This window comes from Lindgomyces ingoldianus (genome assembly GCF_010093535.1).
Source record: "Lindgomyces ingoldianus strain ATCC 200398 unplaced genomic scaffold BDR25scaffold_16, whole genome shotgun sequence".
Classification (NCBI taxonomy): Eukaryota; Fungi; Ascomycota; class Dothideomycetes; order Pleosporales; family Lindgomycetaceae; genus Lindgomyces; species Lindgomyces ingoldianus.
Window position 1 is genome coordinate 104,857 of NW_022985177.1, and position 27,073 is coordinate 131,929.

General features: G+C 50.7%; 8 protein-coding genes across 8 annotated transcripts; 5 read left to right on the forward strand and 3 right to left on the reverse strand.

Moving 5' to 3' along the window:
* Positions 1-1,047: 1,047 nt before the first annotated feature.
* BDR25DRAFT_30951 (uncharacterized protein) lies at positions 1,048-1,713 on the reverse strand. Its single transcript, XM_033691094.1, has one exon. It carries the CDS (start codon positions 1,542-1,544, stop codon positions 1,146-1,148), a length of 399 nt encoding a protein of 132 aa, XP_033547412.1. The 5' UTR covers positions 1,545-1,713; the 3' UTR covers positions 1,048-1,145.
* Positions 1,714-1,830: 117 nt separating this feature from the next.
* BDR25DRAFT_303654 (uncharacterized protein) lies at positions 1,831-2,180 on the forward strand. Its single transcript, XM_033690041.1, has one exon. It carries the CDS (start codon positions 1,943-1,945, stop codon positions 2,126-2,128), a length of 186 nt encoding a protein of 61 aa, XP_033547413.1. The 5' UTR covers positions 1,831-1,942; the 3' UTR covers positions 2,129-2,180.
* A 161-nt stretch (positions 2,181-2,341) lies between these two features.
* Positions 2,342-6,708, reverse strand: BDR25DRAFT_393691 (uncharacterized protein; the record flags this gene model as incomplete). Its single annotated transcript, XM_033698268.1, has 15 exons — positions 2,342-4,637; positions 4,693-4,743; positions 4,794-4,913; positions 4,939-5,105; positions 5,141-5,395; positions 5,442-5,616; positions 5,651-5,722; positions 5,753-5,806; positions 5,841-5,917; positions 5,962-5,996; positions 6,034-6,097; positions 6,147-6,210; positions 6,263-6,336; positions 6,403-6,645; positions 6,694-6,708. 15 exons carry the CDS (start codon positions 6,706-6,708, stop codon positions 2,450-2,452), a joined length of 3,654 nt encoding a protein of 1,217 aa, XP_033547414.1. The 3' UTR covers positions 2,342-2,449.
* A 1,018-nt stretch (positions 6,709-7,726) lies between these two features.
* On the forward strand, positions 7,727-10,178 carry BDR25DRAFT_303656 (DUF726-domain-containing protein). The gene has a single exon (XM_033690042.1). It carries the CDS (start codon positions 7,896-7,898, stop codon positions 10,062-10,064), a length of 2,169 nt encoding a protein of 722 aa, XP_033547415.1. The 5' UTR covers positions 7,727-7,895; the 3' UTR covers positions 10,065-10,178.
* A 592-nt stretch (positions 10,179-10,770) lies between these two features.
* On the reverse strand, positions 10,771-13,578 carry BDR25DRAFT_355067 (uncharacterized protein; the record flags this gene model as incomplete). Its single annotated transcript, XM_033695402.1, has 16 exons — positions 10,771-11,087; positions 11,117-11,149; positions 11,181-11,199; positions 11,233-11,317; positions 11,359-11,840; positions 11,866-11,929; positions 11,974-12,017; positions 12,060-12,226; positions 12,300-12,426; positions 12,470-12,508; positions 12,547-12,637; positions 12,686-12,789; positions 12,829-12,886; positions 12,935-13,212; positions 13,255-13,363; positions 13,403-13,578. The coding sequence occupies 16 exons, from the start codon at positions 13,576-13,578 to the stop codon at positions 10,771-10,773; spliced, it is 2,193 nt and encodes a 730-aa protein (XP_033547416.1).
* A 3,973-nt stretch (positions 13,579-17,551) lies between these two features.
* Positions 17,552-20,509, forward strand: BDR25DRAFT_30981 (TPR-like protein). Its single transcript, XM_033691116.1, has 7 exons — positions 17,552-17,926; positions 17,979-18,061; positions 18,110-18,289; positions 18,336-18,428; positions 18,480-18,636; positions 18,695-18,939; positions 18,996-20,509. Exons 1-7 carry the CDS (start codon positions 17,692-17,694, stop codon positions 20,394-20,396), a joined length of 2,394 nt encoding a protein of 797 aa, XP_033547417.1. The 5' UTR covers positions 17,552-17,691; the 3' UTR covers positions 20,397-20,509.
* Positions 20,510-21,607: 1,098 nt separating this feature from the next.
* BDR25DRAFT_325409 (uncharacterized protein) lies at positions 21,608-22,188 on the forward strand (the record flags this gene model as incomplete). The annotated part of the gene is made up of 2 exons (XM_033692215.1): positions 21,608-21,827; positions 21,953-22,188. The coding sequence occupies 2 exons, from the start codon at positions 21,608-21,610 to the stop codon at positions 22,186-22,188; spliced, it is 456 nt and encodes a 151-aa protein (XP_033547418.1).
* Positions 22,189-24,255: 2,067 nt separating this feature from the next.
* BDR25DRAFT_31013 (beta-glucan synthesis-associated protein SKN1) lies at positions 24,256-26,752 on the forward strand. The gene is made up of 6 exons (XM_033691133.1): positions 24,256-25,016; positions 25,075-25,255; positions 25,303-25,404; positions 25,455-25,977; positions 26,030-26,510; positions 26,561-26,752. The coding sequence occupies exons 1-6, from the start codon at positions 24,370-24,372 to the stop codon at positions 26,616-26,618; spliced, it is 1,992 nt and encodes a 663-aa protein (XP_033547419.1). The 5' UTR covers positions 24,256-24,369; the 3' UTR covers positions 26,619-26,752.
* Positions 26,753-27,073: the final 321 nt, after the last annotated feature.

Genomic DNA, 27,073 nt, shown 5'->3' on the forward strand with positions numbered 1-27,073 from the left:
GGGGTTTATCCGAAGAAATTCTGACTAACTAGCGCGTCCAAAAGAGGAGATTCTGCTCAACTTTTCGTTCTGCAAACCCGAATATAATAAGCAGAGCAAGCTCTGCTAATAATAGGCTTTAATATAAGAAAGCATTATGCTAGCTAGTTTATATACTTAATTTAGCGCTACATAGTTCTTATTTAGCACTAAATAAGTAGTCTTTTCTAAGTAAATAGCTAAAAGACTTAGTGTAAGCTATACTTATGCTAGCCTTCTACCTAAACTCTAATTCCCTGCGCGCTAACCTAGCTCTCTAGTCTACATAGTAGCTACTATAGTAAATAATTAGTAGTATATATTAAAAAGTGCGTAAATAAACATATAGATAATATGTAAGAAGATACTTATAATATTTAGTGTTTAAACTGCTTACTACATAAGCATTAGTACTGTTTTACTTACTATAATAAAACTATACGCACAGGACAAAATTAGCAAATCTAGAAGCTAGAAGTAGTTTGTAATAGTAAAAATAAATAGCGCCTAAAATATAAGTGCTTTATAATACATAGGTGTAGATAATAAAAGGGGGGGGAGTTTAAAGTAACATGTAAAATTAGTTGTAAAAAAGGTTACATTACACATGTAAATAGATTTAAATTGCCCTAAATATTATTAAATTTTGTTTAAAATATACTTATAATGTTCTTACTAAAGTTTTACATGTTATATTAACTTTTAAAGTCTGTGTATAATATACTTATTATACTATCTAAAATTACGTCTTTATCCTTAAGTAGTTAAAATTAGTTATGTATATAAAAAATTACTAAAGTTTTTTAGATAGCTAATAAGAGAAAACATTAGTTGTAGGGGTTTAAAACTACTAACCCTAGGTTATACTCTGTTAGGAGTAGCAGTATGCATGGTGGTATGTGCGTTGTCGGTTCTCTCATCAGCCGGCTGAGCTAGCTGAGATAAGGCTGTGCGAGTTGCATAAGCGTCCGGATTATTGTTAAATCTGACTTGGATTGGGAGCAGTAATAAGGCATGGCCCGGTGCTTGTTTAGTCCGCCAACGCGGCCTCGACACAGCGACCCCATATACCTCGAGATGCAGTCCAGCGCACAGCGATACCTACTTTGTGATGTAGAGCCATACAATTACGCCGCCCCTAAGTGCCGATATCCGCCGTTGTCCCTTCCACTGACTGAATGGAACGACCTGATCGAGCCCTCCACGCCCTCGTGCTTCTCGAGTCCACCGGCGCGCCGATTCCTAGACCAAGCCGCAGCGAGCTCTAATCTCGGCTCATTGAAGGGGAATACGATGTGATGGGAAGGATACAAGTTAAAATAGCGTGCCGCAGGCGCTTCGGCAAGTGGGTTCAACCGAGCGTTACTGGCGAAACGCCGCCGTTGCAAGCATACACGAAGGTGGAAAGGCTCGACATGTCTTGGTGATATGGATGTCGTACTGCCAAACAACCAACGGCTCCTTACATGTGTACTGCAATCTCCAGGGCCGTAGAGATGTGCTTCAGTACGACCTCCGACGGTCATGAGGATTTAGATCGTTCATATTCGTGAGGGATGAGTACTGAGTAGTAGAGCTGTGGTGGTGGCCGTGCTTGGCAAGATTCTACACTATCCAAATCTGCATACAGCACTCTTCTCTTCAGCCATATCTACAAACCATCGCCTCCCGCGCAAGGGTATGGCCGGTGCGGGTCGACCACCCATGCTGCTTGTGATGGCGACATCCAGTACCAGATCACTTTTATTACTGTTCGATATCACTTGTAAGCACGCTTACCTAACAACACGATATTGAATCATTGAAGCTCAATCGCCTCCTACTACCATTCGAACGAAACCCCCGCTTTACCAGTCGTGAGTCTATGCTCACAAAGCTCAGAGAGACGCTCCTTACGAGAGGTCAAACCACAAAGGTCGCAGTCATGGGACTCGGCGGTATAGGTAAAACGCAGCTAGCGCTCGAGCTCGTCTACCAAATAAAAGAAATATATGGAGATTGCTCGGTTATCTGGATCCCGGCTACTGCCATGGAAAGTCTTCATCGAGCGTATATGGACGTTGGTCGAAAACTCCGCATACCCGGTTGGGAAAAGGAAATGCAGATGTAAAGAGAACTGTGCAAGATTACCTGAGCAAGAAACGCGTAGGCCAGTGGCTGCTAGTGTTTGACAACGCTGATAACTTCGATATGTGGATAGCTAAGCTCGATTCTGAGCCGGCATCCGGCCGTTTGGTCGAGTACTTGCCAACAAGCAAGCAGAGGTGTATTTCTTCACGACGCGCGACAGGAAGACAGTTGTCAAGCTTGCACATCAGAACGTAGTGTAGGCGCCAGAGATGAATGAAGAAGTAGCTACAGAGCTACTACTCTATGGAGGCAAACTGAATCAGACAATATGTAAACACATCCACGATACCTCATGACTCATCTAGAGAACAATAACCGGAAATCTTGTTTTCCGGTAAATGTCAATACAACAGGCCAAACAAGCATTTCCTCGCAGAATGATAGGGATATGGTAGCCGGCGCAGATAAGAGAAAATAGCCGCATATCATTAGCCCCACTAACAGCGACAACCCCAACTTTGTGCACCATGTTGTTCTTAGAAAAGACGGGACGTATGGGTCCTGTGTAAGCCAAAAAGGGGTTAATTGTGGCCAATTCCTGACCATGTTCGTGCTGACATGCCTCGACCAATAGCGCAGATGCCAGGTTAGGCAAAATCATTCCTGGAGGGTATGTGATATGAGAATATGTCCCTCCCATACCGTCTAAGCTGACACTGGCTTCAAGAACATCATCTCCAACTTTGACTTTCCAGCTTAATCTCAAACCAGGGACAAGGTTGCAAAGTTGGGACACCGGTTTCGTGTAAGTGGCGGTGATTGGGTCCTCCCCGGATACTGGTCCATGGGAACTCTGGACCCGGCTGTAAGTTCCTCCCTTATAACGCAAGGAACCGGGAAGCCAAAACATAGCCAAGAATCCATGTTTCCGGACAGAGAAGTAGTCAAATATGGCTGGGTATATCACCTGTCCTTTGTAGCAGGACATAATCCAATCCCTCGGATTATTCTCCGGTAAAACATTATGCCCAACTAAATCATGGGCCCATTCCAGTGCAGAATAGATTTCGCAGTGATTTATACTTCCAGCGGTCAGGATGGAATAAATTGCTCCTACGAAGCTATTTCTTGACGAAAGAGTATGCCCACACCAGATTAGGGGAGCGTGAGGCCCATGAAAGAGTGATAATGCCAGTATGTCAGCAACCATATGGGCAGCATTCCAGAAAAAGCGATCCTTCGCACAGCTTTCGTAGGCAGCCATATTTTCTTGAGAACACAGAGAACAGTGGCAGTGTTTTTCCAAAGTCTGCAGATATGAATTCATCACGGGAAGGTCGGCAATGAGCGTGCCCTCCTCGAGTCGTCGTATGGTTGGCTGCTCTGTCATATTGAAAGCCAAAGAAATAATCCTTGAGATTGAGCCATATTCGGGGAAAGGAGTGAGCCCCAGCTCTAGCATGCTGTTGATAATTTGAGGAGAGTTCGGCTTTGACGCAGTTTCCGGCCAATTGTCGATTGGGCCTGAATTATCGAATAGTCGATACCTGGAAAACTTCAAGGAAGTTACAGTCTGGTGTAGTGCATAAGGAAGCATTTCTTCTAAAGTTTGAACTGTTGCCTCGTTGTAGAAGCTAAACTCTCGAAGGAGCCACTGACCGTAGCTCCCAATGCCAACCATACCGGCCCATCGTTGTTCTCCATTATGGGCTGCAAGTCGAAGAAGAGAAACGCCAATGTCGTCAAGAACCTCAACCTGGAATTGAGAATCGTCATTTGACTTGCTGCGGGTAATGACACTGACAGTAGAGTCAGGCTGTTCGAGAATCGGCGTCCCTTCATCCGAGAAAACCGAGGGAGGGACTCCAAGGCACCATTTCGTGAACGCCACCACCCAAGCTGTGCATGAAGTGGTATGTATAATGATTTTTGATGCACTAGAATCTCCAAGGCGATGAAGTTCACGAAAGGCACGAACGAGATGCGCCACCCCCTCTGGTGGAGGGGTGAAAAGAGTTGACTTTCCAAGCACTGGCGCCAGTACCGGCTTCTCAGTAAGGAAAATCTGCCAACCGACGACTGTATCTGCGAATGCTGAGAGATTGCATCTGGCTTCCAGGATGACTAGGAACTCCTTCAGTTGCCTGAGAGTCGGCAAGTTTGACTCTTCGGAGGCGGACTCTCTCAGCATCAAGTCCAAGGCCCTTGCACCTTCGAGGGGATTCATAGACGATACAATGGCAGCTGCTAGCCCTAGAAACTGCACGCCACCCAAGGTTCGGCTCATAATTGAGGCACAGTCATCCTTAGAATATCCAGCGGTAGCTTGAAGAAAATTGATTATTGCTGGGTTTGGGGTCGGGGCAACATGAGCTTCAATCCTCCTGCTGGTCTCTTGACACATGGCAATTGTGCTTCCGAAGGCATTGCAAACCGTAATGGCCACAGGCGACACATTGTCACTAGTTGCTGCCCGGATGAAACCACGTGTAAGGGCGAGAAATGAATCTGAAGTCGAATCTAGGCTCCACTGAAGTTGTACTGCCATCCTTGCGTCCGGCACGTGTCAACATAGATGAGGATAATGTGAGTTGTAAAGCCGACGGGTGAGACAAAGAAATCTGCAAGACGAAAGAGTATTCAGATATTCTGAAACTTCGCACTTGTACATACGAGTGCCTAATTGCCTACTACTTTTATGCAACGTCGAAACCCCGGTTCTCGTATTGAAAGCGGAAAAGTGGCGGTGGTGGCATGCGTGAATGGGGCTGAGCGAAATTCCGAACACCGCCCCCGCTCCGCCACCCATGTGAGGCTTTTTCGCCCTTCCCAACTCCGAGTGTTGCCTACTCGCGCAGGGCGGTTTGATAGATGAGTAGGATAACAAGTAAATGAATGAGTAAGGAGGGGAGTTGCCTCGGAGTTGGACTGTCGCTTTGCTGTTCGATCGGAACAGGCTCAGGAGCCGTCGCATCGTGCCATGAAGAGACGCTCAGCGTTGAGGAGGCGAAATGGCGCTGCGCATGAGGGATGCTATGACGCTGTGACGGACGGTTGCTGCGGCATTCTGGCGATGAGGTGCGGTTGCCACGTTCAGCCTGCTCAATGATTCGAGGGCGTACGACCAGCTTGCAGCGTCCGCGTCCGGGAAGACACCATGCGGCTGTGGGACACAGCGACAGGGTGTTGCCGCAATAGGCTCGAGGGCCATTCGCATACCATTTTCTCGCGCACCGACAAATGAATCCCAGGTTGGTTGGAGAGAATGGGTCAGACAAACTTTGTTTATTTCTAACCCTTGCTCGGTCTGCCAAGATCTGTAAGAGCTATACTCATATTCTAACTACAGCTACACTATCCTTGCCCCCCAACGCGATCCTCGCTGCATCTGTACACTTGGGATACCACCCAAAGAGATGGAAAACAGCAATGATCGTCGTACTGCCACTTGTGCAACACTGACAGATAGATTTGCCATTGTGGGTATCTTCCATCTCACTAAGAGCAAGGAACGCTGTATCCTCCTTGCTAAAGGTGATGGAAGGAGGCCGGAGAGCTGGACGTGCATGTAATGGAGACGAGAAAGACGGTGCTTGGGGCGGAGCATCCAGACACGCTGACCAGCATGAACAATCTCGCATTTACGTGGAAGGGCAAAGGTCACAACGACAAAGCCATTTCACTGATGGAGAAATGCTTCCAGTTGCAGAGACGGATCCTTGGCCCTCATCATCCTGAAACAGAGTCCTCACTTGATGCTCTGAATAAGTGGCGAATGGAGAATATAGAGACAGGACTTTGACACTTCATCGTTTTGTAGAATATAACGCTCGTGCAAATGTGGAACTGGTGAGCAATATAAGCATTGCTTACGAGTGATATCTGACTGTAATCAAAGTAATTTGCCACTAGATATCGCCACCACAAGCAGGGAGCGTGGCCGACCCGCACTAGCCATACCCTTGCGCTGGGGGCGATGGTTTGTAGATATGGCTGAAGAGTGTAGAGTCTTGCCAAGCATAACCATCGTCACATCTCTGCTAATACTTCTCCCTTACAAACATAAATAATCCAAATTCCTCATAGCCCTTAGAGGTCAAACTGAAGCACGTCTCTACGGCCCTAGAGATTTCAGTGCACATGTAAGGAGCCGTTAGTTGTTTGGCCGTACGACAGCTGTATCACCAAGACATGTCTGGCCTTTCCGCCTTCGTATGTGCTTGCAACAATGGCGTTCTGCCAGTGCCACTAAGTCCACCCGCCAAAGCGTAAGCTTCGATTTCCAGGACAGTCGCAATCTATCTTATCTTACACCTCTCCTATCTCGTTCTGTTCCCTTTTGATGAGCGGGGACAAGATCTCGGCTGCCGCTTGGTCTAGGAATCGGCGCCGGTGGGCTCGAGAAGCATGAGGACGTGGTTGCTTGAACAGGTCTTTCGTTCGGTCGGCGAAAAGGACAACAGCGGGCGTCGGAGCTCGAGGGCGTCGTAATGAGTATCGCTGTACGTTGGACTGCATCTCGAAGTTGCACGATGGCTGTCTCGAGCGGTTGAGACGCTGAGACGCGTTAGCTGACTAAACAAGCACTAGGCCATGTCTTATTACTGCTCCCAATCCCATGCCGGAGTTAACAATAATCCGAACGCTTGTGTAGTTCGCACAGCCACAATAAAATACCTGCAAATGTGTAAGGTAAGACGTGCGGGGTTATCTCGCATTAGCCCGGATCGGTACTCGCTTCCGCTAGAGGTACCCATTGACGGGGCGACCCTGCATGAATCTGCCCGCCATAGCGCGCACAAGGCTGATGATGACTTCAGAACATCAGAGTGAGGGTTTAAGGCTAGCATAAGGCCATTGTACAAAAGTTTGGAGCGAAAAAGGCTTAAGGTTGGCGCTGTGAGGAGGAAGGCCTGTTATGCCACGGCATAAGGCGCTGTACAAATCGGGGCGCGGAGGCGACGATGCAAAAGTAATTTTTAGGTAAAGTAGATTGTAGACATTCAGAATTAACTACAGCAGATTATTTTCGTACGAATATGGCAATATTCGTTGTGCACATGGGCTTTCTATGCGCTAAAAGTCAAAGTACCCCTCATTTGTCTCGCCACGCAGTGTGTCTCGCTACGCAGTGAGGGACGTTAATCAGCTAAGTTTTAGATCAACTTAATGTAATCAAAATAGATATATGTCCCAAATAGGCTAGCTCCAGCGTCGACCCATCTGCCCCGCCACGACGTCATCCCAGCAGCACATCAGCTCGAGCCACACTTAACATTCGTTCTTCAACATCTCTATTATTCACTGTACATCTTGCCAAGTCTTTTCTCTTATTGGTTTAAAAAAGAGCCGGATTAATGTCTAATTGGCCTATAAAACTTTCCACCACTTTTGCAAATATTCTAGATTTTTAAGGCAAATAAATATATTTTACTAGGTCTATTACTATATTCTAGGTGTTTTAATGCAATATTATAATGCCGTGTTCTGTTGTTGGTGGGCTAAAGTTTGCCCCTTTGTTACTGTTCACAGTTTTAAGGTGTCGCCAAGCCGGAATCGGTATGTCGGCGTCTGTCTTCCGAATGTCAAACCTGACTTTGCAACTGACCGACGCGGTGCTCCGTATGAACATTGTCGGCGGCACGGGAGATTTGTTCGTCTATATCGCTATTCTTCCTTTGTTATTGCTAAATTTTCCTCATCCAAGCTTCCGAAAAGGAAGGCTCATACCTGCTCGTCCATGTAAACATCAAAAATACTTCCTCGCTGCTCCCTTGGTGAATCTCTCACCTTTGTTCCCCCTAACAATGGCGTCCAAACTCACATCCCACCTCCCTTTCGGCCACTCCAAATCCCCGTCCCAATCCTCTGACTCCGAAACCTCCCTCACAACCCTCCTAACCGAAGACCAATGCGCCGATCTCACCTTCCTGATCGCCATAATAACCGCGGCGATGCATAAATCACATCTAGACACTTTTACCGCAGAAGAAACGCCGTCCCAGAATGCGAAAAAGTCAGAAGAGGAAGCACTGAAGGTTGCACCCAGCAATCCCGAAGACGTCGATGTTGAGAAGGAAGATAAGCTGCGCAAAGAGAAGAAAGAGAGAGTGGAAGATGCGAGAAAAGAGTTGGAGAAGCCGGAAGTGCAGGAGCTGAAGAAGGAGATGTTGAGGTATTTTGATGAGTGGAGGGGCAGGGTTATCATACGGGTGGGAGAGGTTGTGAATTCAAGGGAGGAGGCCAAGGAGCAGAGTAAACAGGTTCCGGATCCTAAGATTGAGCAGAGTGTTAAGAGACAGAATACATCGTTGAGGAGAATTGCTGATATCGAAGACAAGGGCGAAGACGAGGATATAGTGTTTAAGGAGCTGTATCCGCCTGTTAGGACGAGCTTGATGGAGCTGGAGGAGAATAAAAGAGCACTAGTCTTGCATAGTTTAGTGCTTATTTTGTTAAGTTTAGAGCACTATTCTGCGCATTCGAGGATCCTGCTTCTGCATCTTACAAGATCGCTCAACCTCGACCTTTCAATCTTAAAGCAGGACGAAGAAACTATTGCAAGAGGTCTGCTAGAAGTCGCAGACCAGCAACTCAATGCCGATGCCGAAACGAAGAAGAAAGTCGAGTCGTCGGCGACATCTCGGAAATGGAAAGTTGGCCTTGCCGGTGTGGCCGGTGCGGCCCTCATCGGTGTCACTGGTGGACTCGCAGCACCACTCCTCGCAGCCGGGATTGGCACTGTCATGGGTGGTCTCGGTCTCGGCGCTACAGCAGCAGCAGGCTATCTGGGGACGCTTGCAAGTTCATCTGTTCTTGTTGGCGGACTCTTCGGTGCGTACGGAGCACGTATGACAGGGAAAGCCATGGATGACTATGCTCGAGAAGTCGAAGACTTTGGATTCATACCAATTCACAACCACCATCGGCCACGCAAACTCGAGAAAGAATTCCGTCGTCTCCGCATCGCAATAGCAATCTCAGGCTGGCTGACCTCGAAAGAAGAAGTCGTGGTGCCATGGCGCTACATGTCTCCCTCCATCGAAGGCTTTGCACTACGCTGGGAACTGGAAGCCCTACTCAAACTCGGAAACTCTATGGACAGCTTTGTTAAGAGCGCAGCGTGGAGTTACGCTAAGGGGCAAATCATTAAGCGCACAGTATTTGGTGCCTTATCAGCCGGACTCTGGCCCCTCGCATTACTCAAAGTGTCAAAAGTCCTTGACAATCCATTCAGCGTTGCCAAAGTCCGTGCAGACAAAGCAGGTGAAGTCCTCGCCGATGCCTTAATCAACAAGGTCCAAGGCGAGCGGCCCGTAACACTCATCGGATACTCGCTAGGCGCCAGGCTCATTTTCGCCTGTCTCCAGAGCCTAGCGGACCGCAAGGCCTTTGGGCTCGTTGAATCCGTGGTACTACTTGGTTCGCCCACCCCCTCCGATGCCGCAGACTGGAGGAAAGTACGTAGTGTGGTAAGTGGACGAGTCGTCAACGTCTTCTCAACCAACGACTATATTCTCGCATTCCTCTATCGTACCTCCTCGGTGCAATATGGCGTCGCGGGTCTACAACCTATCCTTGGCGTTTCAGGGGTCCAGAACGTAGATGTTTCGGAGCTTGTTAACGGGCATTTGCGATATCGATACCTCACCGGCTCTATCCTCAAGAAAATAGGCTTTGAAGACATTGATATCAAGGAAGTTGAACAGGAAGAAGGCGAGATGAAAGCCGTGGAAGAAATGGAGCGGAAGGAACGAGAGAAGAAAGAAAAAAAGGGGAAGAGCGAGGATGAGGAGGCAAAGGAATTGGAGAAGGAGGTGGATAAGCGGAATCAGGAGAGTGTCATCAATTGGGCTATGGAAAAGGTTAAGTTGGGAGGGATATGGGGGAGTGGGAAGGAGGAGGAGAAGACAAAGGCAGAAAAGATGGTAGAGAAAGAGAGGGAGAAAGAGTCGAAGAGTCAAAGCCAGGAATAAGGCGCAGACGCAGATAAAGACACGGGGAGAGAAGAGTGAGGGTTGATGAGAGAGGGTGCGATATGAAATACAGCCCTGACTGACACACGTTGGTCTGGGGATGTAGAGTTTACGGTAGATGATCTCGAATGCACGATAGAAACACGCTAAGAACATTGGTCAAGCACGGTGAAACCTCCTCTCACTACCAACCCCGTATACCGCCGCCCAATTCCCCGGGTTCAAAGCATCGTGGAAAAGACGACGCTGGGTATCCAGAAGGAGTTGGAAGTATAGCTAAAACTGCCATGGTTCGGAGATGATGTTCGTGTCGGTGGTAGTGCTCGGACTTCGAGGTCATCTCGCAGGCAATCTCTCTCGTCTGAATCGACATCCTCACCGGCTTAGCCCTTCGTTCTACCCTCCTGCACGTTAACATCCTCCACACATTCCATATCCCTATCAACATTCAGCATACTATTAGCTAAACACTATAGAGCCCCCCTCCTTCATTCCTCTATCTTCTCCCCCAAGCCCCCCATTTCCTCCTCTGGCCGCCTTCTCTCTCGTCAACTCCAGAATCTTCCCATCCCACATCCCCATTACCGTTATTCTTTCACACAGAATCTTCTGTACTACTCCCTGCAGCAATCAAGTTGAATCCGGTTAAGCTCATGTAAAGCTGAGTTTTAAGTTTCGAGGACAGAGATCCAGTCTGTGGTGTTGGTTAAGGTGGAGAAGTTGTTGAGGTGGAGTTTAACGCGGCCGTTTGTGCGGTGAGAGAATGGAACGAGTGAGGGTCATGGTAGGATAAGGGAGATAAGGGGTTGGTGTGCATGGGGACGACCTTAGATTTTGTTTTAAGACAATACCTTGGATGATTTTTGTGTCTCACGAAATATGGTAAGGTAAGGGGTGAGAAGATTCGGTTCCTTTCCGTTTGGTGCGCAAGTATCTTAGGGGGTGATCCAGAAAGTGAGTGAAAATGGTTTGTCTTATTGTTGGGACGGTTCAGATGCAGCCCTAAACTGTACGTCCCACTTGCTAGAGATTCACGGCATTTGCAAGTGCACCAAATCGGAAATTATTATGCCAGTTAGAATGTGCTTCATCGCACCACTAAACATTTTCACTGACTCATGCTGTCATATGGCCTCTGCCCAGACACGATCTAAGAAGGAAAGAGTACCACGAGGCTCTCAGCCACCCAACTACTTTGGTAGCTTATCCCAGAAACTCCTTCATCCTTTTGATCTTGCTCTCCAACATCCGGACTTTCTTCTCAAGAGTGTGCTTCTCGAAAAACATAGGCCACAACCTGTTCGCATTCTCAGCCCTCTCCCAGTCCACATAGTCGAACCTAGCTTCCAAGCCATGCTCAATTTTCTGGCTGCCTGCTCGTTCCTGCGCAAGGGCTTTCTCGAATTCCTCTTCGAGCCTAAACTTCTCAAGATTAGCTTCTTGCACCCAGGATGCCAACTCTGCTACCTTCTTCTTAGTCAAATATTTCCCCTTTTCAGCCTCTCTCGCACGAATCTTGATTTTGTGAAGAGCGTCCTCAAGCTGAATGATTAACGTCGTCTTTCCCGCCACATCGATCTCAAGCTTGATATTCTTTTCCTCGAGCGCCTTGTTCGCCATTTTCAGCTCATTCACCCCCTCATGTATGAGAGCGAGTTTTGGCTCCACGATATTAGCTTCAGTGCGAAGCTTCTCCGCGATAGCGGCTATGCGACCATCTACGTGCAAAGATTGGCCTCGGCATGCCAGTTTCCTACGTGTACTTGAAGATAAGGGCTTTTTGGGATAGATGAGGGATTACAAACGACATTGGAGATTCTATAGAGGTTGTGATTGTTAAGAAAATTCTCACTTGTAACTCACCACTGTCGACCCCGAGCGCTTCACTTCGTTTAACGCATCTTGTCACCTAGTTGAAGATGACATACGTAGTTTGGCATACAGATTTACATCCTGTTGAAGTCCTCCCCCACCCTAGCAAGAGGTCCGACAGACGTACTCTATCCTATTCATGTTCTCAGGTAAGTGGGGAGGTGCAGTAAGAATTAGTGATTGGAATCTTTGACTCCCGCGATAGAATGCCTTTTCAGAGTAGCGGATCACTTGACCTCTGGTTTTTCCTCCCGGATCATTGGAGGAGGGAGAATGGTCCTTTCCTGAAACTGGATGGTTTGTCACGTCCGCGCGGTCCAATGCACGACACAGAAGTCCTCACTCCCTAAAGTAGTAGCACACCCAACGATGAGATGAGGACTGATAAAGATGATAGGACAGAAACAACGTTGTAACTTGTAGCCAGCGTGCCGGGAACGGAAATGTCTTCGTATGATGTTTGTGGAGAATGGTAGGTTATATCAAGATGCTGAGTCCACACGGCCCTTGAAAGTAATGCTTATTGGGTAGACTCTGGTAGAGTTCGCAGGGGAGAACCTTATTCCATCAAACTAAAGGCGCTAATGGATAAGCCTCAATCTCCGTCGACGTCTGGAACAGTGGTACGGCTGGCGGAGCGCAACGGAGATATCCCGCGGTACATTCTTTTGGAAGAGCACGAGGATAATCGTATTAACATACTGGTCCATTCACAGACAAAATGCTGGTTAATTGAAAAGAGAGTTCACTTGGAGAACAAAGGACCGCATGCATCAGGAGGGAAAAGCAATAAACAGAACAGAGCCAAGTGAGAGTATAACAATACATATAGTCGGGTGTAGTTTGATGAGGTCTAATAATTATGCACTTTCTACAAAAGAGATATGCCTACATTCTTACAGGCTAGCCAGTGGGCCAGACATTCAGTAGAGGAAAGATCGTTCTCGTCTCTGTTTAGTCACCGAAGCGGTGGTAGCCCTGGTGTTCAGCTCTGCCACGGAAAGGCTGTCGATAGGGCGGCAAAAGCATCGTGAGGTGCAAGGTGGTAATTTAAGACGAACAGGAAGAACGGGGATTTGGGTGAGTTGTCGGATAATAAATACCAGGATGGGCTGCTCTCGCGCAGAAATTCACGAGATTCGCCACCTCGCTTGGGTGCACGAGACACCAAAAGCAGAAATAGGAAGGGGAAAGGCAAAAGGGGAAGCGGAAGAGGTGAGACAACCGGCAGCCACTCGATCTTGATAAGATGGTTTCTGGGGGTTTGTTTTTCCGACTACCCGATTATGAGTGGTGGTCGCATTTGATCTCAGGCAACCGATTCTTCAACCTCGGATGAAAACCGCCTAGTAACTTGAGGAAAAAAAAGTATGCCTTGTCTCACTGAAACGGATGCCGAAACCGCTCTACGCGCCCAACAACAGCATCTGTCATCCACGGATCATCCCGCGCATTCTGATCCGCACCTCTGGTTTGCCTTATCCTGAGATGGGTCCCAAACAAGAAGTACCAAATATATCTGTGACGAATTTGACTTCTGGGCTCGACATGAGTGGGGAACATTCGGCTCTTCAAATGTAGTGTCTCCGTGGAGTTTTGCGGCTGCCAGCCACTCGTCCAGCCCACTGAGACAAGCCACCATCACGCGATGGCTCCCATCACGAGAATAGAGGCAAGCAATGGAGTTGACGCCAGATGCAAGCTTGTGGCTGGTCCTTCCTGAGGTGGGCTTTTTACACCCCGGAATGAGGTGCCGATCTGTCTGAGATGGGCCATCACATCGCATTGTCATGCGGAAACTGATAGCAGTGGCCTGCCAAATCGGTTCGCCCACGCGGGGTCTGATCGGCGGTTGTGGATGCATCCACATATCGGGGAGAAAGGAAAAGTGATGTGTCGCAAGACATTCAAGCCGCGGAGCCTGGAGCGCGTTCCAATTACGGGTGCAAGACGAAACGTTTATTGCAATATATGGAGGGCACCCATCGTTCCCCGGAGCGTACAAAGTGCCCGTTTATTAACATATTGGCGGACGGGGGGCAAGGATTGAGATGTCGTGTAATGTTCGGATATATGAATGTGATGAGCTGGGGTGGATAGACGTGACGATTCGAGAGGAGATTATCCTGGTCATCGTCTTCGGTACCGAGTTTCTGGGCGATCAGTCTGGCTAAATTAAAATCCAAGACGCAGGATTCAAAGTAGGGACAATGTAAGCGTCTATCTGCAGTATGATTATTGACAGAGGATTCCGGTGTTGGCGGCTGGAGAGTTGGGATGGATACGAGAGGGTGGTGGCACAGAAGTCAGCGGGAAGCCCGCGCTTTCAGCAGTTCCTACGACGGCTGTGCTGGTTGGGAATTAGGATTGGACCTCCGTAGACAGCATGCGGAGCACCTTACTCAGCGTTCGTGTTTGTTCAAGCGTGCAGAGATCAAAGTGGAGTGAGGTTTCGACCTACTCCCAGGACTTTAGACAGGCTCCGCTCCCGTGCAGAAAGATCTCCTATGTTCCATTCCTTGGGCAAAATGACTCCTGCACTATAGATTTCATGCAAGGAGAAATATTCAGTCCCAGAGTGTGTAGCTCCGGACGGCTTCAGCCTTGTCTTGGCCGTAGTGTTGGTAGCACAAACTTTCCGCCCGGAAGGTTATAATCAGGCAAGTATGTATGCTAGGAGGATCATTAAGAATCTCATCATGTTCACAACTCTATCAAGTGCGTAATTAATGCCAAAAATATTCTTAAGCTTGTCGATGAAACTGTGCGGGTACAGCGTTTCGGAAGCGAGACGGACCATCCATGGAGAGTTAAGGTCTTTCCAATGGTAAGAAACCCCCAAAACCAAATCTAGCTGCTAGCTACATGGTGGCCCGTTCCCCGTTTTCCGCGAAGGAACATGTCCACATGAGCCTCGAGTCCAGTAAATGGGCGGGCCTGGAGGGCAAGTTTAGTTTGCTGAAAAACAACAACAGCGGTTCAGCTGGCTCATGGCCTCCTTTTGTGCACGAGGGCGCATATCATCTTTCTGTTACAGCTCGCTAGTCGGCAGTTCCGCTCGTTAATAAATGACGCGCAGTGGCCCCCTGGATCCACTCGTTGCACAGTGGCGGTCGTTCAGCCATCCAAATCGTTTCACGTGGCTGCGGTTGAGGAAAGACCCCCAACATCCCAAAGTGGCGTGTGGAGTCGCTGGCTTGCGGCCAGGCTGCTTGAGAACGCTGTTTTGGAGTTTGGTCGCACCGCGGAGCGAGTCATGGCTGGACGATGACGATGGGAGCGATGCATAGGCGTCCGCCTCCTTCACACCTCTCACGGAGAACAGCAGGCAACACGGCGGACAGCAGGCTGGCTGTTCCGCCAAATCGACGGTCAGACCCGAGAAGGACTCCAGGGGCCAGGTACATGCCCGTCGCATGCTTCGATATGCTGGGCCTTGTGCCAAAAGCCCCCGGCTGCATGCTTATGCGCCCACAAATCACCGGCTCTTGTCAGATTGCAACCAGTGGCAGGGTTGGCACTTTGCAGCAGGAGGGGTGTGACACGAGCTTTTCTGCCGACGCGGGAGCGGAGAGACATTTGCGTCACAGCACGGACGCAGCGCCCAGGCGAGCTAAGAAGGCGGCCGGAAGCTTGCGACGATGTGTGGAGAGACGTGAGCGCGGCTTGGCGCCGCAGAGATGCAGATCTGGTCCATCGTGAAGCCATCCTGGCCAAACTGGCCGAATTTGCTCCCTCGTGCGCGAGCGCGCCACAGGTGTCAGCCTGCCCGACGCACACTCTGCAACATTTGTGTCTTCAGCACACTTGAGCGCTGTACGGCTAGTTCGCCGTGCTTTGTTGCGAGCGAGAGCCTGCTGCGTCGTGCATCTGGCCTGCTGGCCTGCGGGCGTCGAGGAGTGAGTCGCAGGCTTGCATGAGGTATTCTGGCCGCGGCAGCCTTCCGTCTCGCAGCAGCAACGAGCAGCGGGCAACAAGCCGGACAACATCGTACGAGCGGGCGCCCCAGCTGCCTTTTATCAAGCAAAAGGAATGTTGCTCGGAGACGAAATGGAGAGAAGCAGCCATGAAGGGGCCCGGCTGGCGGGAAGCTGAGTGATCGCCCCGTAAGGCGACTCCCTGGATCTGACTGGCCGAACACGTTATCTCAGCCTCTTAGCTAAATGAGGCCCCGCAACGCGATCAGCCACTCCTCTGACAGGAGCACCTCTGACGGGAGCAGGTCCGGGACTGAATTCCAATATGATTTGGGATCTTGGCTGGCTGTTCGTTCCCAGGCATTAATGCGCACTGGTTGGTGAGGTGGTGGGGAGAAAGAGGGGGAGTCTGGGAGGAACGACCGGGGGTTGGTCGATGGATCGGAATAGGAGAATTATCTGGATGAATGCAAAATGCAAACTACTGTGTGTGCACTCGTTTTTCTCCATCGTCCCCGCCGCCATGCGTCCACGTTCGCAAGCGGTGCACCGCCTGAATGATAACCTCACGACAGTTGAGAGAATGACAGCCTTGGGTGGTCAGGAGGAACTGGTAGTGTCTCCGAGGCCACGGCGCGGGAGTGAAGGCAAGAAGGGAGCCAGGCACAAGACAGGAGATGCCGAAGTTCAATACAGCAATAGCGGCGCCAGCAAATCGTCATGTTTTCTTCTTTGTGGTGACAGGGCCGGCACCGAACGATTTAGAGTTTGGTGAGGCTCAGGCTGCCAGCATTCCCCGAGCAGTGCGTTTCAAGCCTCTCTTTGGGCGCTGGCAAGAGGCGCCACCGCTGCCGTGATGGAACGGATGGCAGGTGGCAGGCAAGGAGGCGCGGCGGAAAGGCAGCGCCTGCAGCGAATGAGGTTGTGAACCCAGACACACGCCAAGCGGACCGGGGCGTTGCGCTAACTCGGTCAAGATCCCTGGGAAGCGAGCAGGGAAGGCGCGGCAAAACACGCCCGCTCGCGGACCCTTGTCGGTGCTGGGTGGCCCACAGGCCCACACTTGCACTTGCCTCCAACGTCCGTCCTCGCCAGCCTTCACGGTCGTACTCTGGATAGAAACCCTATCCCACGCTTGGCATACCCGTCCTGCCAGCGACCCAAGTTCCTCTCGCCTGGCCGCTTTCTCCTTCGTTCCTCTCCTCTCCCCGTCTGCCCTGCCCTCGTCCTCACCACCACGCCGCCCTCACCCCCGTGATTTCCCGTCGCAATTCGTGCTCTGTGACGTCTTTCTAGATACCCCCCTCTATCCTCGGGTGTTGATACTCGATTTTTGGCCGCGCTCCTTGCTGTCCAGCGCACATCTGTCGTCTCGGCGTCACGGCCTTGCGGCGATTTAGACCACGGCACGCCAGTCCACCACCGTGAGTATCTCTCTCACGCATCTGATGCGCTCAACACCACGGATACTTCATCGCGAAAGCCAATACTAACTATAAACAGACGTTCTCGGCGTGCCGCTATCCGCCCTCCTGTACTGACCCAGCTGCGCTGCCATATCGCGTTCACTGTGTGCCTTCACTCACACACATAGCACAATAAACAATATCAAGTGCTCACCGTGACGTCAATATAAACCATGGCGAGCCACCAGCAACCGTCGCCCACGACGGGCTTGCCGCCGCACCATGGTGGCCCTCATCCGCCCCATCCTCAATTAAACGGGCATCCTCAGTTGCAGAATCAGCCCAAGACGCCGTCGCAATATCTTGCACAGCTTACCGAGACTGTGTGGAACCAGATTGGTGTGTGAAACCGCGATCACGACATCGCTTGTCATGCTCCTTCCAAGCACTAAACGCGCTGCAGGATCACTCTCTGAGCAGATGCAAGACCTCGACGGCGCAATCTCGTGCTATGAACAGGCGCTGAAGTACAACCAGTGGTCTGTTCCAGCCATGCAAGGCATTGCCTGCATTCTACGAACCAAGGATCATTTCCCGCAAGCTGTCGAGTATCTACGAACGATATTGAAGGTAGATCCGGCTAACGGAGATGTATGGGGCAGCCTTGGTGAGCACTTTGAAAGTCATATTTCCGCACCTCATTACTAAACATCATCTAGGCCACTGTTACTTGATGATGGACGATCTACAACAGGCTTACTCCGCCTACCAGCAGGCACTTTACCATCTGACAGATCCAAAGGTATTTGATCCCCTGCACCCTTTGTGGCAATTCTAACTACTCTTGTAGGAGCCGAAGCTCTGGTATGGCATTGGAATCCTGTATGATCGCTATGGCTCCCTTGAGCATGCTGAAGAAGCTTTTTCTCAAGTGATGCGAATGGAGCCCAACTTCGAAAAAGCCAATGAAATTTACTTCCGTCTCGGCATAATATACAAGCAGCAACAGAAATTTAATCAGAGTTTGGAGGTAAGTCAACCCAACCCTTCCACCGTTCGGTCCTAATGGAGTTCAGTGCTTTAAATACATCGTGACTAACCCACCTCGCCCTTTGACTGAGGAGGATATCTGGTTCCAGATCGGCCACGTTTACGAGCAGCAGAAAGAGGTGAGTATCCAAAAATGTTCATTCAAGGCTATCACTCATCGTCACGTGCAGTTCGACTCCGCAAAGGCGGCTTACCGTCGGGTACTCGAACGGGATCCCAGCCATGCTAAAGTCCTCCAACAGCTCGGCTGGTTGCATCATCAGCAAAGTACCAACTACGCTAGTCAGGAACAAGCAATAGAGTACCTGGAGAAATCCGTAGCCTCTGGTGAGTACTTGTGCTCTTCAACTTCGATCATGTGCAAGTAGCTGATTGCTCTCTTCAGATCAAACGGATGCACAAAGCTGGTACTTGCTAGGCCGCTGCTACATGTCACAGCAGAAATACCCCAAGGCGTACGAAGCCTACCAGCAAGCGGTCTACCGCGATGGCCGAAACCCAACCTTCTGGTGCTCCATCGGTGTGCTCTATTATCAGATCAACCAGTATCGCGATGCGCTTGACGCATACTCCCGTGCAATCCGACTCAACCCAAACATATCGGAGGTTTGGTACGACCTCGGTACCCTGGTATGTCACTCCCGAAGCCCTTTTATTCGTGTGCGCCATGCCTAACTGTGAAACAGTACGAGTCCTGCAACAATCAGACTGCCGACGCACTTGACGCGTATCAACGAGCTGCAGATCTTGACCCATCCAATGTCCACATCAAAGCTCGGTTGCAACTCTTGCAGAACGGTCAGACATCGAATGGGGTGCCCAACCAAGCTAGTGCTCCAGTACCGCAGGACGTCCACCCACAGGCCTATCAACCTGCTTCTATACATGGACCCGCTGCCCCTCAATGGGGTGCCCCTCAACCTCAGCAGCCCCCTCAAGGTCCAGCGCCGCCAGCTTTGGCTTCGGAGTGGAATCGTCCGTTGGCCCAAATTCGCGACCCGGGTCTACCTCCTCAGCAACTGAACCCTTATGAACCGCGAGAGGCTCTTCGCCCTTCCGCGCAACACGCTCCTCAGCGACCTGCTAGTCCTAGGCAAGAACCTATGAGACCTTACCAGGAGCCCCCCCGCCCAACTCCTAATGGACCTGGATCTGGACCCACGGGACCTGGGCCTCTGCGACGCGGCCTTTCTCCGTCTCCAAAGACCCATAGTGTCGCTCCCAGCCCATATCACCCCGCACCCCCACAGCTCCCTCCTCAAGCACCTCAATCTCAAGCTCAGTTGCCGTCACATCAGCAACCTCCAAATCGCATCTCGAATCCTAACTATGGTCCTCACGCTGCTAACGTGCCTCCACCACCTCCACCTCCACCCACTGGGTTAAACGGACCGCCTAGCCAAGGTCCTCTTCCACCTTACGGACGCATTTCAAGCCCACCACCTGAGGTTCGACCCATTGTTGAGAATCGAACTGGATCCCCACGCAATGGATACCAACCACCATATCAACATCATCCTGACCCATCATCAGCTAGTGGTATTGCCAGTGGAGCTCCCGCTCCAGCCTCAGCCCTCGCAGCGGCTGAAGCAGCTGCCCGTGAGCGTGAAGATCGTCCCCCAACTGCACCACCAAAGCGCCTAAGGGAGTGGGAAGACAACGATCACTTGAATCCGAAGCCTCCAACCAATGACGAAAAACGTCAGAAGATGGACGAGCCTCACAGTCGGCGCCCCTCTCCACCCCATAGAATATCTTCTCCACAGGTTCCCCGACATAGCCCCCAAGATGCGCCAGATGCCCGGCGCTTCAACGAAGGCTATCACCCATCGGAAGCGGCTCACCATGCACCCGCCCTACCACCGATGAATCCGACACCGACATTACCTCGTGTGTCTGAGGCACCCAAGCAGGAGCGACCTGAACACCATGAGCCTGCTGCGCGCCATATGGACGTGGACGAGAACTACGACGACGAGGGCGAGGAAACCAAGCCAAATATGCCTAAGTCAGAGCGTGAGAGCCCACGCAACCCTCCGACCAATGGTCTGTCGCATGCTCCCACCCCAGTTGAACAGAAGTCCTAGCGGGGCCTTGCCAACATGGGGGTGGGAAGTTGTGTGACTTTGGTGATGACACAGCTCGAAGGCTTTTCTTTGGAGAGAAAATAACTGGTGGGACTCAATCATCGTTGGCATACAAAAGGAAACCTTATCAGAGTTCTCATTTGATTGATTGCGGTCGAAAACGTGTCCGCGACCGTGGTCCATTGCATAAAACCAGTCGAGTCTCCTCTTACTGTACCTGCTCTTTCACTCATCCTTTTCGTTCAAATATACTTGTTTCTTTTGCAACAGCAGTTTACCCAATGGGGAATTGACTCTATTCCGGTCGGGGCAGGTATGGGCATTTTCAGCGGTCATTTGACGATTCTGAACGGCTGATAGGCGGATTCTGACGAGGGTGTTTTCGGCTAAGAGGCGTGTCATTGAAGAATAGGAAAGGACTGAGTTTGACACGGGTGATATCCTGAGGCTCCGGGGGTTCTACCCGATTCACTTTTTTCCGTTGTCTCTTATACTGTTACTGTTCAATATTGGTCTACCTACATACCTACTGATAACATGAAACAATATGAATGTCTGATTTTTAATGGAAATGAGATCAGATGCTTGAGTTTGATTATACTCTAAAATATGCATTAGTGAGGGCTGGATTATTGATCTGGCTGCTTATGCGGGAGTCTGGCCCATGGTTATCAGTAGAAGCATATCTGATTCGGAGATGATAACTCCATTTGCTCGCGCGATTTGCATTTGTAACACGAATCCCAGCACGTACCCCGAAGCAAGGGCAACTCGGGACGGGTGGTGCTCGAGCTTGGGCGGGTGGCTGTCATTCTGGTTGTGATCGTTTCCCGCAATCCCGCCATCGGCATGGCGAGAATCTTCTCCGGCAGGGCGTTGCGTCATTTGGATTGCCTTGGTATATGACCATGTCCAAGATTCAGCAGCGGCTTGCGACAAGCATTCTGCGCTCTTCACGGCAGACAATCACGATCGAATCTTCTCCCTTCACGAGGAGGTGTTTTAGTTACAGGTTCTTCTTCTGCACAATTTCTCAGCGACAAAGCCAGTGCGAGAGATCCGCACAACCCGCCGCCGCCAACGGATTGCAAACCGCAGCCTCATCCTTTTTCGCGTGCTGCAACAAAGCTCAGGATCCAACGCATATTCTACACTCTTCGTCTCCCTTGTCCCCTACTGTCCGCTTCCTCTCCACCACCACCGCGTCCAACATGTCCTCCGACGCAGACTACGCGTCCTTCCTGGACAAAGCGAACCAAGACACAGGCGCAGCGTCCACTGCACAGAAATCAAGCAAGCAATATTCCACAAAGAGTGTGAACACGGTGGTGCCGAAAGTGTTGGAGGGTGTGGAGGAGTGTTATATCTCAGATGCGGATGAGCCATTTGAGCCTGTGAGTTTGAGATTTGAGGGGCAGCGTGTTTCTGCGGGTAAGTTTGTCCTTTTCTACCCCCGCCTACATTGTGTCTGGACGGAAGTTGAAGCTATAGTCGGAGTTGGACGGGATTCTAAGGAGAGGGTTTTGAGGTATCGGGCTGATGAGTTGACTACGTAGATGACCTGAAGAAACTTATTGGACACGATGCGGATGTGGCGAGTGTGGGGGTGAAGGAGTTTGATCCGAAGGATCAGTACAAGAACGTTATGGAGGCGGTTAAGGCGGCAGGAAGTGGGGATGTGAGCGTGTTTAGGGTGGAGCATGGAGGGACAAGGGCAGAGTATTATGTGGTCAGCGTGGATGAGCCAGAGGGGAGGTTGGTTGGGTTGAAGGCATTGGCTGTGGAGTCGTAGTCCGAAACCTCGAGGATTCCTTGGGGGGCTTTGGATGAGATATGTGTCTTGATAAAGGTGTTTGGTGGCATTTTCGGTGGAATTTCAGGATACACTTTGCATACTTCGGGCAGTTTTTTAAAGGCATTTCAGCTACCAGAACCATGAACAGTGAGATGATCAGATCATTGAGCAAGATACAGGATATCTCCGAGGGAAATGAGATTCCTCGCGAGCCTATACAATAGACGACATATTATCCCGACGACATTGACAGTCTCAGTTACCGAGAGCTTCGGCGAAATCCTGACCAGGTCAGGCCTGGGAACTGTTAGGCACGTCACACTACTGAGTTTCACAAGAACCTCCAGCGGGTTGATCCACATGGCGAGGACAAGGCTGATACTCAGCTATCAGAGATACATCGGAGAAAGCGAGGAGCTTGATATCACCTCTGTCAGCCGGTACCGCTGTGCCACCGTTGTGGCGCATGTTGATTGGGCCTTCGCGTGAGCAATCTCGGCATCGCCAGCAAATCACCGAGAGCAGCTCAGGGTCCGATCGGTTCGTTTAGAAGCTTGGAAGCTTCCTGGCCGTTGAAAGACTCTCTAAGGCATCAGCCGGTTTTGGTTTGTATTAGTGATTTGCAATCCTGAGGAGAGCGCAATTAATCTACGCCTGACCGGGAAAGTGCTTGTGACGTCTCATCTCGGGCGAGGATGGTCGTGGAATAATGGATTAGAGGAAACATGGGCTGTGGGAGAATTTTGGAAGGATGGGAAGGTGGGAAGGATAAGGAGGGCGCAGAGCGCTTATCGTGAGAGCTAAAGGGATCTTCCATAATGTCCGAGCAAACAAGGCCGCCGAGATCGTGAATACGAATATCAGATCGTGCGTGAGCAGGGAGAGAGGCAAGCAGCAGAAGACTCGGTGACGGGCGAGGCAGTGCAGTGCTTGGGGCTCTTATTTTATGTGGTGCAGGACGCGTAACAAGATAAGACTTTTAGGAGAGCGTCTGATAAGGTGAGGCTGCGACTGGTTAGATTGTTTGGCCCGCTGCGAAGACCAGGCGCGGACATGAGGGGAGCCTCTGCAGCAGTACATGGAGATGCGGTGCGGTAGAGAGATTATGTATAAGTGCGGCGACGCGTAAGAGCTGTCAGACGGTGAATTGAGTTGTTGTTTGGTTTGCACAAGAGCAAGGGAGAAGGGCATCGGTTGCACATGAGCATGAGGCGGCGCAGAGAATATCTCGAGGCGAAATTGGGGGGTCTCGAGCAGGTCAGGGGAACCGGCCTGGGTTCGCGCTGGGCCGGAGCAATCATCAGTGCCATGACAGCATAGTATAGCTAGAGCCAAGCATATGTGAGCAGCTGTTTGACAGACGCCCGAGGACGGAAAACATGTGGAAGAAAGGACTTGAAACCTGCCACTGTACGGGTGCAATGATGACATCGGCCTGTGGCCACGGATAAATTTAGCAAGCCACACTGCTTTTCGACCTGCGTCAGCCGCTGGTAAGTCGCCGCACCGCAGACGCCGCGGGCCCTCTGATTCGCGGGCTTCCCGTTGAGCGTCGCGATCTCCCTAAAGGCTTTTTGGGCCAGCGCCCGACAGCCTTTTCGTGCTCGTCGTTGCATTCTCGGTGCTCGCCTTGGAGTCGCACCGTCGCCCGCCAGAAGCCCTCTTCCTTGCCATCAGCCTCTACATTCGCAGTCGCAGCTGTCCCATTACAGTCCTCTTTCTACAATTGTCCTCTTGCTGTTCGCGTGGGCTGCTTCTCGGTATCTTCGCCTGCCTCTGCCGCCGCGTGCACGTTGAGAGTGCCAAGTTTCTGTGGAGCTCGTTCCTGGCTGACCCTTGTTTGCCCGCTACAGACAGGAGCAACCCTCCTCCCCTTTGCTAATTGCCAGACCGGTTTCTCTCCTCGCGACAGCCGCTCTCCTGCTCTTGTCTACCAGCAGCACTACTGAGCAGCTTTTCGCCCACTGCATCCAGGGCCTGCCACAGGAGAGGAATTCTGGTCCTGCCACTCCCCGTTGCCCCGTCATCAAGCCACGAGTCGCTCAACATTCACTAGAACTCTCCTCCCCCCCCCCCCCCCATTGCATGCCACGCCCGGCATCAACACTCCCTACCTTCGCCCTGGCTTCATCGTAACGTCTCGCCTCCTAGCACACTCACCCTATACATTCGCTCACCATGTCGTCGCCCGAGTCTCCGCGAGGGAATGCTCCTCCCCATATCCGTCTTAATTCAGGATCCCAAAACGTCTTCGAGGTCCAGCACGAGCGACCCAGCACATCGCGGCAACCCTCGTCCCGCTCGTTAACAAGCCAGCTACGCCCAGGCACTGCTCCCGGTGTACGGTCACAACCATCTCAGAATTCGCTTTACCGGCAGCCCCCTCAAGTCGCCGAATCGGCAGAACTCCTATTGCCGCCAAAGAAGACGAAGACACGGCACTTCAGAGATGAATCGCCACTTCGATCCCCGTCTGCAATGTCCTCGCGGCGGACGAGTTGGAGTTCGGAGTCGGCAGGGAGTCGTGATTCGCGGTTTGGCCCGTTCGCATCTCCATTCGACGATTCGAGAGCGCCTTCGCGAGCAGGGAGCGAGGAAGATTTAAACACGCAGACTGTGTCTGAGAAATTTAATATCCTTCCTGGCGCTGGTTTGTTACTGTTTCCCGAAGATGTGGAGAAGGACGACTGGCTACACAATCCAGATCCGAACGAGAAAGAGAAGAGGGACTGCGATATCTTCACGAAGCGAGGTATAGTGAACGTGGGAGGTCTGGCGCTCCTCACGATAGGCATCCTGGTGTTGTTTATTGGTTATCCTATACTGTACGTCCGGGGAGCTATTTTGAAAAGTCCGCTGGATTTCTTTCTGACCTTGTCGCAGCACTTTCGTCCACAAACTCACGACGCCCAACGTCACACCTTGCACAGCCAATCCACTCTGCATAGAAGGAAAGGAGAACGAGCCGCTTCTGCAGAACGTTCGCAAAGGTCTCATCGATCCTGATACGCCTAGGAACGCGTTGACAAGGAAGTCGCACGATGGAACCACTCAGAACCTAGTGGTAGGTAAAGTTATTCTGGTACGTAGTCATACCACTAACCTAATCAGTTCTCCGACGAATTCAACAAAGACGGCCGAACATTCTACGACGGTGATGACCCTTACTTCCAGGCGGTTGACATTTGGTATGGTGCGACCCAGGACTTAGAGGTGTGTTCCAGAGAACTTGCACTGTATAACACTGGCTGATGTCACGACAGTGGTACGATCCCGATGCGGTAACTACCAAAGATGGTACTCTTAACATCCGTTTCGATGCATTCAAGAATCACGGTCTCAATTACCGGTCTGGCATGCTTCAGTCATGGAACAAATTGTGTTACAAAGGCGGACATCTAGAGGCCAGTATTTCCTTGCCTGGGCGCGGCGACACGATCGGTTTCTGGCCTGGTTTTTGGTCTATGGGGAACCTTGGCCGACCAGGATATACCGCAACGAGCGAAGGCCTATGGCCTTACAGCTACCATAACGAATGCGACATTGGCATTACTCCGAATCAAAGCTCGCTAGACGGCCTTAGCTACCTACCGGGGATGAGACTCCCCGCCTGCACTTGTAAAAACGAAGATCACCCAAGCCCAGGAAAATCTCGAAGCGCTCCCGAAATCGATGCCCTCGAAGGATCTGTTACGTTTCTGGGCCCAGGGAATCAGAACGGTATTGGGCAGGTCTCTCAGAGTTTCCAATCAGCTCCGTTTGATCTCTGGTACCAACCAAATTATGGTAAGAAACAGCCGTAGCATTATGTAATTTACCTTTCTGACGCTATTTTCAGACTTCATCGAGATCTACGATCACTCCATCACTGGCATGAACTCTTACCAGGGTGGACCATTCCAGCAGGCTATTTCTGGACTAACCAACTTAAACAACGATTGGTACGATGGCAAAGCATACCAAAAGTATGCGTTCGAGTACAAAACTGGAGATAATGGCTGGATCACCTGGCATGTGGGAGACGCAGAGACCTGGACCATGGATGCCCGCACCGTTGCTGATAACGGAAACGTTGGCAAACGAGTGATCCCTGAAGAACCCTTGTCATTGATTGCCAACTTTGGCATGTCGAACAGTTTCGCCGCCATCAATCTTACTGGTATTGCCTCAACATTGCCTGCAACAATGCGCATTGACTACATCCGCATCTATCAGGACGAAGGCAACGAGATGGTAACCTGCGATCCTCCTGGGTATCCCACGACGGATTACATTAGGAAACATCCGGAACCCTACAACAACCCTAACATGACGTCATGGTATGCAGCTTTACATTCTTTCAAGTCCTCATATGCTAATACCTCTTCAGGGCTCACAGCAAATATAGTTGGCCGAAGAATTCCTTCATGGACGACTGCAAATCGTAGCACCGCCCATGTCCCAACTCTACGCTTGAATTCCAACTACCTTACCCCATCCACCCATTCCGCGTTTCCTATGTCTACCTAATGTGGCCACGGTCAACGACGATAGCAAATGGAATACCACAAAAGCACAATAGTGCCCCCTAATTATAGACTTTTTTCTTGGAGTCATACCGCGTTCACGAACGCGTTTTCTCAGCATTGCCCCATATACATTGCATACAAGAGCGGAGTCCATCGGCGCTTTATCTGCGAGTCACTTGTTTAATCTATGTCTTCTGGGGGTCTTTTTTGTTCTGTAGCCTTGGAACCGGCCAGCCACGCCCCACCCACTTTCTTCTTCGGAGTCGTTCTTTACCCAATCGGTTATCTCCTGTGGCCTTTGCCTCTGGCTTCAGGGCCGATCTTATCTGGTTGTTTCTTGGAGGCCCGCCCTGCTATACCGCTTTCTATTTACG

Bases quoted from the DNA above. Each gene is read 5' to 3' on its own strand.
- BDR25DRAFT_303656 (XM_033690042.1), top strand. From the start codon at position 7,896: ATGGCGTCCAAACTCACATCCCACCTCCCTTTCGGCCACTCCAAATCC.
- BDR25DRAFT_30981 (XM_033691116.1), top strand. From the start codon at position 17,692: ATGCTCCTTCCAAGCACTAAACGCGCTGCAGGATCACTCTCTGAGCAG. The intron at 18,290-18,335 runs GTAAGTCAACCC...AATGGAGTTCAG, and splicing joins AATTTAATCAGAGTTTGGAG to TGCTTTAAATACATCGTGAC. The intron at 18,637-18,694 runs GTGAGTACTTGT...TGCTCTCTTCAG, and splicing joins GGAGAAATCCGTAGCCTCTG to ATCAAACGGATGCACAAAGC.
- BDR25DRAFT_30951 (XM_033691094.1), bottom strand. From the start codon at position 1,544: ATGACCGTCGGAGGTCGTACTGAAGCACATCTCTACGGCCCTGGAGAT.
- BDR25DRAFT_31013 (XM_033691133.1), top strand. From the start codon at position 24,370: ATGTCGTCGCCCGAGTCTCCGCGAGGGAATGCTCCTCCCCATATCCGT. The intron at 25,256-25,302 runs GTAGGTAAAGTT...TAACCTAATCAG, and splicing joins GAACCACTCAGAACCTAGTG to TTCTCCGACGAATTCAACAA. The intron at 26,511-26,560 runs GTATGCAGCTTT...ATACCTCTTCAG, and splicing joins AACCCTAACATGACGTCATG to GGCTCACAGCAAATATAGTT.
- BDR25DRAFT_303654 (XM_033690041.1), top strand. From the start codon at position 1,943: ATGGGACTCGGCGGTATAGGTAAAACGCAGCTAGCGCTCGAGCTCGTC.